Consider the following 16,357-nt stretch of genomic DNA (forward strand, 5'->3'; position numbering starts at 1 on the left):
CAACCATGCTCCCCTGCCACCCTGCCCAGAAGAGCGGACCTGCGTGCACTGGGACTCCTGGTTCCATTGGGAATTTGGAGGTGTTTGCAATAGGAATGCTGTTCTGACAGCAGACAGGGGCTCTGAAAGTGGGACACACTGCTATTTGCTGCACATTTGGGATTACTCCTCTTGCAGAGGGATCCGTTGGGTATGGGGATCCTGAGCTTGCTCCTTGTGCAGCGTGCACAGGGCCTCCGGGAGCCCCCCCAAGCACTGTGCTGCTATCAGGGCACAAAGATGCTGGGTGATGCAGAGAAGGTGGCCACAGTGCCCAAACCTTTCCCTTCTGTCATTCCAAACCAAGGCAACAAGGTTTTGAGCCTCAAATGTGAAGAGAATGAATGATCCTGGGCCTCCAGTTTTTCTCTTATCTGACGGAATCTGGCAAAGTCATCCACCTGGAAAGCTGCAGAGAACTTTGCTGCTTCCAAAAAGCCAGAAAAGCAATAGAGACAGTTTGCTTTGGTCTCCCCCTCCCTCCCCAGCCGCAGCACCAGCACAGGGCCAGCAGCAGAGCACAGAGCCTGACACAGAGATGCAGCTGCACAGCGTTAATGGCAGCATCCAATTGCAAACATGCAGCATAAGAAGCAGTGCCAAAGGAGAGTCCAATTTTTCAATGCGCTCAAAGGCTATTTTTGGATTAAGAAAAAATTAAGTTTCTGAATTGAATCCACATAGAAACTGAAATATCTGACTCAGAAGAAAGGGAATTTCTAATGGGCTGGGACATGGCTAAGACTGTATGAATATTTAGCCAAAAGGAAAGTCTGAATCTCATATCAAAGTACTGCTCTTTTCCCTCCCAAAAAGCAGCAACAAAATCCCCTACGATTCATCCCCGTTTTTATCCTTCTGCCCTCATTTTGGTGTTTGCCTCCCAAATCCCTGTGCCTCTTCTGGCAAAAAAAATATCTCAGTTGCCACAGAAACATGGAGCAGGGAACTGGCAAGGCCTAACACTGCTAACGACAGCTCCAGGAAGTCCAGAAAAGTTACAGATTGGAAATGGAGAGCCAGCCCCGCAAGGGGATGGATGGAGAGGCTGCAGGAGGGCTGTGCTGCAGGGCACCCTGCTCTTGGCAGCAGGCACCTTGCACAGGGCACCCCACATCTTGCCCATGTACCGCACATGGGGGATACCATGGCACAGCTACTTGCAAAGAAACCAACTGCTACAACAGAGCTGCGCCACTTGCAAGCATTAAAGGGTGCAGCCCTGCCCAGCACTCCAAGAGTGATTCTGTGCTCATCTCCTGCTACCATACCTCTGTGTGGACACATCCTAAGGGCTGCAGTGACTGCAGCTGAGGGCAGGCAGAGAGCAGCACTGCAACACTGCAAACAGGCACCAACTTGAGAGAACCACGTGCTAAAGGCAGCTCAAAATGTGTCTGTTCAAACCAAATGTCAGCACTATTTGGTATGCGTGTGTGGTGCACGGTATTTATAAATTCATCCAAAAATTACTAAAAAATAACTCACAAAAACATTCCGTGCCATTACTTCTCCTATCGCACACAGTCCCCATCCACAGAAAACCCACCCCTGCAGAACACAGGCCTTCATGCTGCAAAACAACACACACAGCTGCTGTCAGAGAATCACACGGTGCCAGGCACTGCTGGGGCCCCAGCCCAGGTCACTCCCGAACCCAGCAGCCCCTGCCCACATCTAAGAGTGAGCCAACGCTCCAGCAGCACTTCTATTTAAAACATTAACAAAGGCACACAACGATTAAGGTCAGGTGTCTCAGGGATAAAGCTTTCTGCAATACAACAAGCAAACTAATATCTTGTTTCTAAGGAAAACATGCTTTATTTCCTTCTAGCTAAGCTCATTCTATGGAAGCAGACTACAGTGGGAAGCTATAATGCGATAAGCACACAGCGGGTAGGCTGAGGCTCCCCAGCACTCAGGGCTGCTCCCCACGCAGTGCGATTATGGGATTATATGGCATGGGAGCAGTACAGGGCCCCACACACAGGGCAGCCCCATGCAGTGTCACCTCACCCTGGCACTTACAAGGTTTTCTGGCTCGAGGCCCCATCAGCAGAGCGCCAAGTGAAGCCACTCCAGAGGCAGCCGGAAGAAAAGCAGCCCTGGTGGTGTTTGAGTTGAAGCTGCTCGGTTCGAGAGACCATGCTGATGGCATGTGAAGGCAGGAGGGTCAGGGATGCAGAAGGGAAGGTCAGGAAGGGAGGTTTGGAAGAGGGAGGGGATGTGGAAATGGAAAATAAAAAAGGTAGGAGGGGGATGTGAAAAAAGAAAAACAGGTGGAAGGAAATGAAGAGAAAAAGTGTAAGAGACAGGTTATGTAGAGCTGACATGCATTGCTGGCACAATGAACCACTGACATGGCTCCCAAAGACAGAGCAGCACCAGGCCTCCTCCTGCAAACATAAGGCCCTACCTCCTGTGAAGTACATCAAAATCAAAGCACACCAACAACACAGAAATCACCTCTGCAGCACTAAATAAAAACAACTCAACTGATTCTGCTGCACTCCACAGCCCACATCTTTTTGCCAGCACTGTGTGCCTGGCCTCCTCCTCTCTACTTTCTCCCTGATGCCTTTGATGCCTTCCAGATACCACATCCACCACCATTCAGCTATGGGTGGCAGTCCTGAACACAAGCCACACAGCCCATGTTAGCACTGACAAACCAAAGCTGAACTTGGGCTGGAAGGCAGCAAAAATCTGCTCACTGCTTCCATCTCTGCAGGACTCCTTTGTGCTCACAGCACCACGGAACAAAGCTCTACAAAAGCCAGAAGAGGCAGAACATGTATAAAAACAGCCCCATCCAGCACTCTGAGCTGTGCCCCTAATGAACTGTGCTGCTATAAACGCTAGTTAGTCTGGTTTGTAGGAGTGAAGGATTGTAAGAACATGAAGTTCTGTAACACAGCTGACTGCCATTCGCTCCAGGGAAGCGATCTTGCCTTTTCCACAAACTGAAGAAAAATAACAAGTATTCAGAAAGGGAGACTTCAAACTAAGGCCTGAGGTGGTGGCTTGAGTTACCAGAAGGTCTGAAGGAAAGAAATGGCCTTAACAAATAAACCTTGTTCAGTGCAGAATGGAATGGATACGCTTTTGGACGAGCTCTTACTGAATGAGGCACCAGGTCAGAGCTCCGGCCTGGCTGGGCCCATGGAAATGCTGACACAGTGTTTGGAGAGCAGTAAGTGCTTCCTCTGGGCAAGGCACATCGTACCTGACGGAAACATACCGTGCATTCTTAAACCACTCAGCCACTGGAAATAGAGGCAGCACTACTCATCTAACTTCCTCAACTGCCGCAGTGCTGCCCTGCACTATGAGCTTAGCACTTCTTTCCACCTCAGAACCATCACTGCAATGACACATTTCCTACATGTGCCAAGCCTGCACTGTGCAAAGAGAGAAGATGAAAGCCAGCCTAACTGGAAAGCCCCACGGGCACAGGGCACTCACTGCCTGCAGGCCACCTGCATGGCCTCAGTGCCTTACCGCAGCGTGGAGTGCCTGCCTGAGCGCGAGGTGCTGTTGCCAACTGGTGAGGGCAAATTGCTGCCCCTGTGCAGGTCCTCGATCGACCGACTCCAAGGCTTGGACTTGTCCATTGAGTTTTCCACGTTGTTCTCCAAGCCTTCAAAGTCAAACCTAAAGGAAATAGAGATGTTGGGGCTGGGTTAGACAGCAAAGATGCACATAGCGTTTTCCTTCCTGTTAAACATCTGCAGATTTTGTAGGTCCCAAAAGATTATGAAAAGAAAGGAAGAAAGCGATGCAGACTAATTTCCCCTCAGCTGCAGTTCAGAGCGAGCTTCAAATCCACACTGCAGCAAATTCTGTCCCTGCCAAAAGGGGGAAGCTAACCACAGCTCAGAAGGATCAAACAGCCACGCGTTATTGTACTTCAGTGTAAAATAAACTTTGCAGATGAACAGCCTTGCCTTGAAGGAAAGAGGAAGAACACTCAAAGCTGTCTCCATTTTATTCTAATAAATGGACATGTAAAAGTACAGATTCCTCCCTTACAAAGAGTTCACACCGGCCCACTGGCCCCCACCAGCCTCAAGTTGATATATTAGCATCATCATTACACATTCTCCTTGATTTCTGACCCTGTGCCCACCATACTGCTATTGCAAGGAAAAACTGCTTGTTCCCCTTACAGCTCTTGAGGTTATTACTCATGTTTACCACGTCAGAGAGGGAAAAAACCCAGCAGGATAACATGCACGCATTCGTGTAATTTTAGGAACAAAGTCTTTACAAAACCCATCTTTTTGCTGTGCAGTATTTTCCAGCATTAGTGACTTCTTAAACATATAATTTTCCTTCATTAATTTGACTGCAACTCCACCAAGAATCTCAATTTCTGTGTGATGGCAAATGTACATCTGATGGCATCACTTTATAAACAAACCATCAGCTCTGCTCAAGTTCCCAACACTACAATGGTATCTTTAACTCATTGCTTGTTTTCATACTATTTTGTATAAAAATAGATTGCTCCAATGTATGGAAAGGAAAACGTGTGGACATGCAAAACCAGCTCCTCACCTGAGCATCCATTTCAAACTGTGTGATCTAATGACTAATGGAAACGGATTTTCTCCTTATTTGTTTTAGCAGAGTATGTTTAATGATTTATTGCCTAAATGATTAAATCCAACTCCAAGCTGGCCATGAGACAGAATGGCACATGGGAAGCGGTCAGGGTGGGGATGTGGCTTGGAACAGAGCAGGCAGTGCCTGAATTGGTTTCGCACTATACCCTAAGACAGTCTGAGGCTCCAAAGCTAAAATCCGTGTTGGTATGACCTTAAATATACTCATAAAACCATGGAATGGCTTGTGTTGGAAGGGTCCTTAAAGAACCACAGAATGGTTGGGTTGGAAGGGACCTTAAAGATCACAGAACCATGGGATAGCTTGGTTTAGAAGGGACCTCAAAGCCCCAGCAGAGGCAAGCCTTACTTACGTGACTGCATACTGTGCAAACGACAAGTACTCCACTAGTACGTCCAGGCCTTTGTTTTCTTCATTCAAGAACTCCCTGACCCACCTGTTGGAAAAATCAGGAGACATCAGAGCATTGCACTGGGCTTGTGCAACTACTGCAATTCTTTCCAGAGAAACTGGAGACAAATCCGCCACAGGAAAGACACCCAGGAAGGAGCAATAGCAGCTAACTAAGCTAGATCTTAACACTAATCTTGTTCCTAGCAATGAGGGCAGCACCCTGTAAAATGGGTGTAAGGTGGCTGTGCACACACTGGGATCAGAGCTCAAAAACAGAATAAACCATACAGCCGGCACAATGAGGCTTCTGGTGCTGGGACCCTGAGCAGACAGATGGAACCAGCCAGCAGAATGTGACCTCTTCAATAAAGCCTCGAGTCCCTGCGTTTCTTTTGCTATTTGAGAAGAAATTTCTGCTTTGTGAAAGCAAAATACTGGCAACACTACTTATGGTCAGGCTTCACAAACCATATTGTGTTAAAGCCATAAGCCAGCGTGTTTTAATATACATACTTTCATAGCTGCAATACTGTTGCTACTCTAGAGCCAATATTCTCACTCCTGCCCTGTGTTACCAGTGGTGAGAAGAAGTTGGTTGGAGTTTTTTCCTGGCCTAATGGAGATGTGCATTAACCCCACCACAAATAGATCAGGGCTGCCCAGCCAGCCCTTCCCAGGACCCTTCAGACTCCAATAACCAACTGGTGCTATCACTGCTTAGCATGCAATGTGAAGGACATCCACAAGCAGACGTGAATCCAATGAAAACAGAGGGCATCGAAAATTCTTACCCAATGTGGTTTGTTCGCAAAGAAATTTCCAGTTCTCGGAGTACTTGTGTAGATTCCTGGACTCGTCTCCTGAATTTCTGCAACGGAGTGAGAAGGCAAAAATAGCTCTTAGGACTCCCACGACGCTATTAAAAATATCAGCATCTCTTACGGCACAGATTGAACAAATAAAACATTGGGGTAAACTGAGAGCCCTCCAGATCCTCAGGAATGCAACAGCAATAGCCAGGCAGTCAACAAAAACAAATGCAGGAAAATAAATGCTGCTCCCATGCACATTTTTGAGTTTCCAGGATTAAGAAAAGGAAAACCCTGGAGATAAACACGCATTTCTTTACAGTACAGGCTTTGTTTCAGTATCAAACTGTCCACCGAGAACGACAGCGCCTGGACTTCACCCTCAGCCCTGTGCTTTAATCTTGTTTTTGCAACTCTATCCCCACACCAAAAAAATGCTGCAGGTTCTGTATAATGACTAAACTTGAAGGTGCAAGTCTATAATGAAACACATGCATGCTCCCATCCACACACTGTAATAACTTGGGCACCCAAAATAGCATCTGCAAAACCAGAAGCTGGAAAGAGGTCTTCAAATGGTGGCCATGAATGATGTGGATGATGAGTGTCACCTTGGAACTGCAGCATTTACAAACCAACTTGGCCACCATTAGAGCCCACGCAGATGTGACATGCTGGCTTGAAGGGTTGTGAACTGTCAAGACACAGTGACGCTCCAAGGACCATGCCCTGAACCATCTTCAGGAGTGGATGGATTGAGGGGGGAATGATGAAAGCCCAGAACTCACCTTGCCTTGATGGCCTTTGGAAGGTTACCAGCAGCCCTTTTCACAAGGGCTTTGGCACAGCCCAGTTAGCACCAGTGGCTTATTGGGCTCAGAAAACCATGGGCAGCACAAAATGAGTCTCACTGTGAGGTCTTGGTGAACACACTCCACCCTTCAGGTTTTCTATGTCCCTCCTCAAATGAGATAGACACTGCTACCCTGGAAAGTCATTAGGGTCTCAATGACAGCCCCAAGCACACAGATAACAGCAGTACCAGGACAGACTTTCTCTTGGCAGTGCTGGGAGTTACAGAATCACAGAATGGCCTGGGTTGAAAAGGCCCACAATGCCCATCCAGCTAAAACCCCCTGCTGTGTGCAGGGTCACCAACCAGCAGCCCAGGCTGCCCAGAGCCACATCCAGCCTGGCCTTGAATGCCTGCAGGGATGGGGCATCCACAGCCTCCGTGGGCAACCTGTGAACAGTGCGTCACCACCCTCTGCATGAAAAACTTCCTCTTAAAAGCGAAATCGCTGCCCCAGCCCCAGTGACAGCAATAATGGGGTAACCTGAGCCCTCCCCACAGCAGCAAGCATCTGCCCAGAGGTCCTCTTGGAAACCTTTCTGACTGGAGGCCCCGGCTGAGGAAAGGCTGCTGTTGGTACAGAATAACACAACAAAAGGGAGGAACTCAATGCAGTTATTTTTAGGCTCCTTCAGTTTTGTCATTTGTCATGGGACTCTTAGAGCAGCATTAGGATAAGAAAGACTTCAATGTGTGCTCACCACAGAGCAAAGCCAAACACTAAATGAATTTCAAAAACCCTGCAGGAGAAAAACACAAAGACCCCTGTTCAGATTAAAAAACAAAACAAAACAAAACAAAACCCACATAACCAGCTGCAGGCACATTTCAAGGTTTCCTCCTAAATGGTTTCCTGCTCCTTGTGGCAGCCTCCAACAAGAGAAGCGCTGTCAGAAGGCATCAGTGCAGCCCCCAGGACAAGAGCAAGGAGGGTGCGGGCAGCAGGGCAGGGTGCCCACCTCCTGTGCCTGCAGAGCAGGGTGCACTGCTGCCTTTCCAGCCAGCCCTGGCCCCAGCAATGTGCCAGGATGCACATCTTACCACAGGGCTCCCAGCTCGGCTAATTGCACGGCAACACAAAGCAGCAATTGTCAGGGCAGCACTGAGAGCCAGCCGACGGCAGGAACTGCTTGCCCTGCTGCCTTCTCTTTAGGCTGCTATAACGATCAACACAGGATATGAGCTGACGTCCAATGCGAGTGAATACCAAAGGTTTGGTGATGGTCCTCTAAACAGGACGTGAATTTATGCACTTCTGAAATCCTAGAGGCTATTAGTAAGCCAACAGGAGTGGTGCAGAAGTGTCAGAAGCAGCCAGCTCTGGAGATGTATTACACAGAGATACAGATGGGGCTCTCTTATGGCTCTGCCAGCAGCAGGTGACTGTGTGCAGTCATTTCATGTGCATACCCAGAGAACAAGACATAGAGCTGCAACATCATCCCTTCCACAGGGTGAGAGAGGTGCCATCGACATGGGATTTATCTGCCACCAGCACTGCCCTCATGGGAAGCCAGACCTGGAGCACAGCTCAGTGACAATTTGTCAGACTGTTTATTGGAGCTAAAGATATTAAAACAATTTGTTTCATGTGTCAGATGGCCCTCTTCTTTGCAACATCTGTTCTGCTTTCTAAGCCACAAAAGCCGCAGTGCCTTTCCAACCTTCCTCTCTCTCTGCATTTTGTTACATCTCCAGGACTTTTCTGAGAGCTCCATGGGGCCCTGCACACAAAGGCAGGAAGGAGTCAGGACCCCAGGAGCTCCTCCTGCAGGAACAAAGGACAGCCAGGAGGAAACAGGATGCTCCTCACCTTCCTGGTGACAGCTGGGTCCAGGTAGCCCTTCAGCTTCTGGATGTACGTGTGCGGGGGATTCTTCACTTGGAACCTTTCCTGGAAAGGATGTAAGAAGAAACATCAACCATCAATAACATTTTCTGTATTTACTTAGGATATGTATGAAGTGCATGCATACACATACATATTCAAACAGAACACGCTGTAAATATATACGTACATACCCTATATTCATCTATAATCTACACATATACCATATGCATGCAAATAAACCATATTTACATGTATCTTGATTTTCTGAAATTTGGTATTTATATTGGATGCATAAAAATATGGCTTACATATTCAATCACAGTTTTGAATTCCAGTTACAGACACAAACAAATACACCTGGGACTGCAGAGCCTCTGTTCAGCAGGAATAATGGAGGGCAAGAGAAGTGCTGCAAGAGCAAGTACTTGCTCATGCTGGATTGAAAGGCACTTCAGAACAGAGCCCAACCACATCCCCCTGCACTTCAGGTGTGGGTCAACACCACTCATACCCCCTCAGCCCTCTCTCCTTTGGGTTTTCCGCAGGGCTCTCAGCCTGTCCCCATCAGGAGATGCTCCATCCCCCATCAGCTCTGCAGCCCTCCATGGGGCTCTCCCAGCAGTTCCCAGTCTGCCCTGAACTGGGGAGCCCAGCACTGGACGCAGTGCTCCAGCAGTGCCCCCCAGGGCAGAGCAGAGGGGAGCAGCACCTCCTGCCCTGCTGGCTGCGCTATGTGCAATGCACCACAGGGTCCCGTTGGCCCTCTTGGCCACCAGGGCACACCACTGGCTCACCATCACCCTGTTGTCCACCAGGACACCCAGGTCCTTCTCTGCAGAGCTCCTTTCCAGCAGCTCAGCCCATGACCCACACTGATGTGTGTGGTTACTCCTCCAGCCTGTTCTCAGTTTACCTCGCTGCCCACTCACCAACCCCAAACTTCCTACAGCTACCTACAAGGATGTTATGGGAGATGGCATCAAAGCCTGGACTTCAGCAAGGTGCACACCACCCACTGCTCTCCCCTCATCTCCCCAGCTCTAAGGAGCTGCAGTGAAACATGAGTTAGTCTGCAAGGAGAACGCTGCGTCCAGACCTGCTAAGAGCATTACCGAACGTTCTGATACTATTTGCATCCTGGAAGAGTTGTAAACTATTCTGCCCTTTCTCTTGAGGAAAGGCCTCATAACAATTTCCTCCTGGTGCTACAGCTTCACATTCTGTAACTGATACTTGAAACCCCACATATGAGAGCAGGATGCAATTCTGCCTGCACTAACTGGATGCTATTTCCTAGCAAGGAGCATGCTGCTGCCAGTACCAGAACACACTGTCTGAACACCAAACTTGTTCCTGTTATTATCCTGCTACTTGCTGTAAAAAAGGCTATTTATCACCGTCAGAGAGAAAAAATGAACCCACAAATCTACCCTGGGGTCCAGCAGCCCCAAGCCACGGCTCCTAAAGACAGAAAGCAGACGTTTCTGCCCTGCATTATAACAGGAACCATGCACCTTCACAGATGGATGAGCCAAGATGCAAGCCCTGGAACTCGGTACTGCCTTTTTATCTCAAAAACAGCTCAGGAACTACAGAGCTGTGTGCCCAGGGTCAGCCCCTTCACACCCTTTAAACCTTAGAGAAATTAACAGTTTGTGATGATGGAGGTGAATAGGGAACATTTGGATCACGCAGCCCATAACAGCAGAGAACAAGCCCTCATGTAACAAGCAGCCACACACAGGACTGGTTTCAAGAGGCCCAATCTAACAGCTGAGAGAGGCGGCAATCACTGCCACCAGCTTGTTATCGGGCTGGTGAATTGCCAGGGGGCCAAGGAAGCTTGTGTGTTCAGTTCACGTGCTCGTGTGTCTCTCTCTTCATCAGACTCTTCTGTCCCTGTGCCTATACGACCACTGAGGAAATGTCACAACTGTAGTTAAATTGCTGCTAATTGGAACTGCTGCCAGGCTGCTGGGAGAGCCAAGTGCAAGAAGCAGCGTGGCATCGCAGGAAGGGCTGCAGATGGGTGTGCAACCCTGCTCCTTGTGGAGAGACAACAGAGGCAGGAACACTGATGTCCTCCTGAGCAATTGAAGCATCATGATAGCAGCGTGCTGGCTGTTCCCAAGCACTGCCCTGGGGCAGCAGGAGGACTGGGCCATCCCTGGAGGCAGCAGTGTGGGAGGTGTGGGCAGCAGGGGGACAGCTATGGGACTGATCCTCCTTTTGGGGAGCTCCTAATGCCATTGGCTCTGCTGCGTTATACATAATCCTCCAGAGAAGCTATTTTACTCTTTCAGAGCCATATCTCCCATTCAGGAATGGGGCATCACCTGCTAAGCAGCACGAGCTTTCCCAGCCACAGGGTTAATAACTTAAGTCTTCAACATGAACCACTTGAAGAGACTCAGCAAGCAAGCCCAGCAGTCTGTGACGCAGATAGCACACACTTCTGTTTGTTTGTTTTCTTAAATCCAGCCACAATTATGTACTTGTGTAATGATCTCTACAGCAAGGTCACTAAATAAATACCGCTCATTATCACATAGCGGAATTATTTGGGTTGCAGCCTTGGGGAAGCCTGCAGCCACCACCAGGTCCCACGCAGGGAAATGTGGGTCCCTTTCCTCTGCTTCCTCAGCTCTTCCTTCCCCGAGGAGGCAAACCCTACTGCTATCCTCCCCTAACCAGAAATAAGTACCGGAAATAACAGAGCTAAACCTATTGCTTTTTCCTGTCCTCTCCTCCTTTGGCAACCCACAACTACTCGTGGGCCAAATGTGTTTTCAAAATGAAAACGTATCAGGCTGTGAGTCTCCCACTGTGTGAGGCCAGGGGTCTGCCCCACAGACACACAGTGCTTCCAACCCCAACTCACCTCCCCAAATTTCACCAAGCAAATTTCACCTGGTGGATACGGTAAGGGAGGCCAGGGGTTTCACTTCAGCAACGAGGAGGAACTGCTACATTCCTGCATTTCCCTTTCCATGCAGTCCTAAGAAGAACTGAATACATCCCTTCTTCACCTCAATCTGGGAAATGTATTTGTTCTGAAACCAGGAAATTGTGGCTTTTCCAGAAATATTCTGCTTCCAAAAACATTCAGGATGCTTTCTGTGTTAATGACATCTGTTATTACCGTTACCCTTGCTGGCTCTTCCTGCTCTCAGGGCTCACACAGTCCAGGTAAGCATTCAGTGGGTCTGAGTCGGCACTGCTGGGAAAGCTGCACACCATTTGCCCTGTAGAAGCACATCTGGGCAGCGTGAGCTGATGTGAAGCACTCAGTCACCACACAGCTTCTGGCAGGATGGAGGGCTCAGCAATAAACATTTCTTTCCTCCTAAGAACATGATCTAACAACTACAGCCAAAGCTCCTTTCAGCTCAGTGTCAATGAAGATAGTCTCAGGGTCCCTCTGTGGTTTCAGACATTCTTCCATGGGCTGATTATAGCACTGTTTGTTTCTGATGGCAAAACTTTGACACAGCACATTTTCTGGGCTCACGCACAGCCTGGCCTTCAGCCCTGTCCCCTTGGGCACCACCAGCACTGCTCCTTGGGCACTAAAAGCTCAGGAGAAGCCACCACCATCCCCGTGACCCCACGCCTGCCACCAGTCTGCCAAACAGCCCCTTCCTTCCTCTGGAGTCCCACACTGTAGGGAGAGAGCTCCAGCAGCAGCTCAGGGCAGGAAGTTTGGGTGCCACCACAATGCCTCCATCTCGGTGCTCTTCATTAGTTACTCTCCATGTACCTCCAGTACCTCCAAGGGACAGGACACCATCTCCACCCCTGCCACAGCTTGCCATTAGAGGGCAATGAAGAACTTCCTAAATGCTCACAACCTCTCCTCTCAATATCCACGTCCCCCCAACAGTTCAGTGCACACAGCCGGACCAAAATGCCAGCATTGCCACCAAACACTCCATGAGAGCGGCTTGGATCATCAAGTAGGGCATATTATCTCCTCTTCCTGCCTGGAAGTCGTCTGCTCACATCATGTCCTCCAGACCTGGTTTCATTCTTCTCCTCCTCCTTAGATGTATTCCTTGTTCACCAACCCAGAAAGGCAGGGAGCAAGCTGTGATTATAGGGAAGCTGCAGCAAAGCGTGGCAAAACAAAGACCAAAACAAGGACAAAGGAGCAGAGAGCACCACCCTGGCTGAGTCCCCACAGCCAGCCCTGCAGTGGCTCACCAGAAAGCACATCCACCTCATTAGAGCAGATACAACATTTATTATTATAGAAAACATCAAGCAAAGTTTGCTTCCACTCTAACAGCTTACATTCCATACAGAATCTATTTCTAGAAGTGTTTGCAGCCACATCCCATAATTACACGGACAGATATAAATATTTCACACACCATATGCCGTGCTATGGTGTTGTTACAGACACCTGCTCCATGCTGCTCCAATCCTCAGTGGCTGGCGAGCACCCAGCAGGGACATGGGGCAGCTGTGGCAGATTGCAGATCTGCAGCCCTAAGCACGACCCCTGGGAGAGTGGGACACAGGGAAAGATGGATCTGGTAACTGGATTTCATCGGAGGCTCTGGCACTATAATGGATATTAAGGAAGTGTCCCACAAACCTATTTATTATTACACTCCTAACCTCACAGCATGACTCTGCCTTCTGCTGAACCGTCATCCTGGTACCTGTACTGCCATCCCAAGGAAGCATCCCACTCTTTCAGACCCGGATCAATCACTTTCGTTAGCATCACTTTGAAGTTCATGGCAGATCTTGCTGCTGGCTCACAGACACACACCCCACCTTTCACATGCTTCACTTTCTCTAAAGAACGCAGTTTCTGCCCACTTGTCACAGCAGACCAACTTGTTAATTGCTACACACTGCTGCCACGCCTGCCCCCCCAAAGCCGTGCATGAGGGGATGCCTCAGCATATGGTGCTGCTTAATCCCAGGCTGCTGCTCAGGCTCTGGAGGTGAAGGGGAGTTCAAGCTGTATCGCCATTTGTCTTTCACTGAAGGTGACAGCTACAGCCATATGGGGCAGTGGCTCAGGATGGGGAAAGCCATGTGCCCAACTGCATCAAATCACTCACTGACATCACACAGTTTACTTACAAGGTGAGAACCCAACCACTGCACACAGATTCCATGAGTTTGTTACCAATAATGGAGCACGAGGCCCAAGAAAGGAGTGTCAGAAACCACCCAAATGCTCATCTCCTACAAGGTGCCCTTTTAGGGTCCTGCACTGATAAACCCTAAGTGTGCTCCTAGTGAGGTGTGTGCCATCAGCCCCCCAACCACCTCACCTGGTCGCAGATGAGCTCCCACTTCTTCTCATTGTCATACTGCCGCAGCAGCCGGGCTTTGTCAGGAGGCAAGTTCATCGAGTTCTGCAGAGAGAGAGAAAGGAGCATCAGGCAGCAGGTTAGGGTTTGGGAGGCAGCAGATGTGAGCAAACCGAGGCAGCAGGGCTGCAGTCACCCTCATTGTTTTATGTGAATTCCTGTTGATGGTATTACTCAGGAACAACCTCTCTCAGCATTGCCTTTGGCCCCAGAAGTGCCAGCAATGCCCCTTGTGCTGCAGGATGCACTGGGAGCCTTCCACTCCTGAGCACACTGATAAGGCAAGCACCTGGGCGCTGCACAAGGCTGGTTTTCTCCAGGCAAGGTCCTGAAATGCCATTTCATTCTATTTTAACAGCAGGATGCTGTTCAGGTTTTCAAACATCACCACACACAGCCCTATTTGGCTAACAGTGATGCTGGAGCTGGGAGCACAGCCGCCCACCACAACGCAGTGCAGGACAGCCCAGCTGGGTGCCTACCCCTGGGCAGCTCTCCAATGCCATCAGCACAGCACAAGGAGAGCTCTGCAAGCACCACATCTCCAGAGCCTCCCATCAGCAGGGTGCGGCACAGGAAGGCCACATGCCAGAGCACGAAGCATCTCTCCAGCTGTAGCTCGCATACCTCGCTCCGGGACACAAGCACCTGCTCTCCCACCCCATCCCTGCTGACTTTCCACCAGACCTGAGCCACCTCCACCAATGGATGAGCATCACTCATACCCAGAGCCTTTCCACTGCTCTGCTGCTGCTCTTCCTGAAGCTTGTTTTCTATCAGATAACAAACACTCTTCTCTTTGCTCATCCGTGCTGTCATGTCAATAGTATTTACAGGCTGTGATGCTATCTGCCCTTGATTCCCCTCTCAGTCTCTCACCATACACCTTATCAGTTCCGCTTATCATTTTAATGCACTCCTTGGTATTTTTCCTGGGGCTTTGTCAAGTGCCATTCCTTACCTGTGACGATGCAAACATATTTCAGAGCTAAGCTGTATATTTCAGGCCTAAGCTGGAAGGGAAGCCTCCCTGGTTACTGCAACACTTATTCCACCCCATCAGCTGGTGCTGGGACCAGAAGCCATCCTGAGAGCTCAGCAGAGCCCAGTTACTCTCTCCAGCTCCTTGAAAGGAGGTTGGAGCAAAGTGCAGGTCAATTCTGCTCCCTGGTAACAGTGATAGGACAAGAGGTGACAGCCTCACATTGCACCAGGGGAGGGTCAGGTTGGGAATGAGGAACATTTCCTTCCCCAAAGAGCAGCCAGGCATTGCACAGCTGCCCAGTGAGTGGGAGGTCACCATCGCTGGGGGTGTCCCAGAGCTGTGGATGTGGCACTGAGGGATGTGGACACTGGGCATGGGGAGGGGGGAGGGGGTTGGGGATCTCAGAGGTCTTCTCCAACCTTAATGATTCTATGAGTGCAGCCTGAGAGAAGGAAACAAGGCCAGGCAGTGGTTTGGGGTGAATGCACTTCACAACAGATTAATTCTGATTTCATTCCGAAGTGTGAACTCCCCCACTCTACATCTCTTACATCAGCAGCTATGGCACAGAAGGCTGTTCCACCGCCTTGGCTCGACCCTTCTGCTTGCACAGCTTTGTCTCCCATCACAATTAACCTCACATATTCACAGCCTGTTATTTCTTGCTCCCTGCAGCCCAGTGAAACGACTCCCAGAAGTCTCCCAGCCACTTCCATGTCCTCTGGTGAGGGGCATCGCACACAACAGCACTTTCTGGCTACCTGCAGGCCCACCACTGCCGCTTCTCCCACCCTCCCCCTCCAGGCAGCTCAGGCTCAGAAGCCTTTGGCATCCAGCACAGCAGCCACAGCTCGATCCTGTCTGCAGGGGCCGATTCCCGGCCGTATTCTGGCTCCAAGCACACATAACTTCTCTTTTTTCCCCACAAATTCCAAAGTTATTCATGTCTACTGTCCACGTGCCAAGTCATATAGGTAAGGTTTCCATTTCGTTTGCTCTGGACTGGCATTGTAAAGCTACAACTTCATTTAATCACAGTAGCAGATGGAAAACCAGGGGGAAATACTAGCAGGGCCACAAAATATTAAATTGCCTGAAAGTTAAAAATAAAACTAGCAGCGCATCAAGGAAATACATGTATTAACCCATTGGACAAAGCCCAGCTCCATCCAACTCAGCACCCCAACAGCATCCCCAGGCTGCAGAATGACACTGCACCCCCTGCCCGGCCCCAAACCACCCCAACCTCTCCCAGCTGCCTTGCAAGGACAGAACTCAGCTCCTTCTAACTTATTCTTCATTTTGATGACAATTTACAGGCTTATTGTTTTGGAAAACAAACGTGGCGGCATCTTGAGTGACTTAAAAGCATAAGCGTTGCTAATTAGTGGCACTAAGCTGTTGCTCTTTCTTGCTAATCTTATGATCTTTAAGTCTAAATCCTTTTTATTTATGAATCATGACAGCCTGGCATCATGACATTGC

At 49.4% G+C, this 16,357-nt stretch overlaps 1 protein-coding gene across 8 annotated transcripts in view; it reads right to left on the minus strand.

Moving 5' to 3' along the window:
• Window positions 1–16,357, minus strand: part of FMNL2 (formin like 2) — a 97,033-nt gene that overhangs the window by 38,009 nt on the left and 42,667 nt on the right. For 7 of the 8 annotated variants that reach the window (XM_015869096.2, XM_015869101.2, XM_015869098.2 and 4 more), the window contains exons 2-6: window positions 13,849–13,932; window positions 8,537–8,617; window positions 5,853–5,929; window positions 5,021–5,104; window positions 3,541–3,693 (exon numbers count right to left, since the gene is read on the minus strand). In XM_015869096.2, coding sequence (XP_015724582.1) covers window positions 3,541–3,693; window positions 5,021–5,104; window positions 5,853–5,929; window positions 8,537–8,617; window positions 13,849–13,932 — 479 coding nt within the window. Of the gene's footprint in view, window positions 1–2,067; window positions 2,267–3,540; window positions 3,694–5,020; window positions 5,105–5,852; window positions 5,930–8,536; window positions 8,618–13,848; window positions 13,933–16,357 lie in introns of those variants that run through there. The other variant, XM_032445683.1, reaches the window with a different exon arrangement.

Source organism: Coturnix japonica, chromosome 7 (assembly GCF_001577835.2).
Source record: "Coturnix japonica isolate 7356 chromosome 7, Coturnix japonica 2.1, whole genome shotgun sequence".
NCBI lineage: Eukaryota > Metazoa > Chordata > Aves > Galliformes > Phasianidae > Coturnix > Coturnix japonica.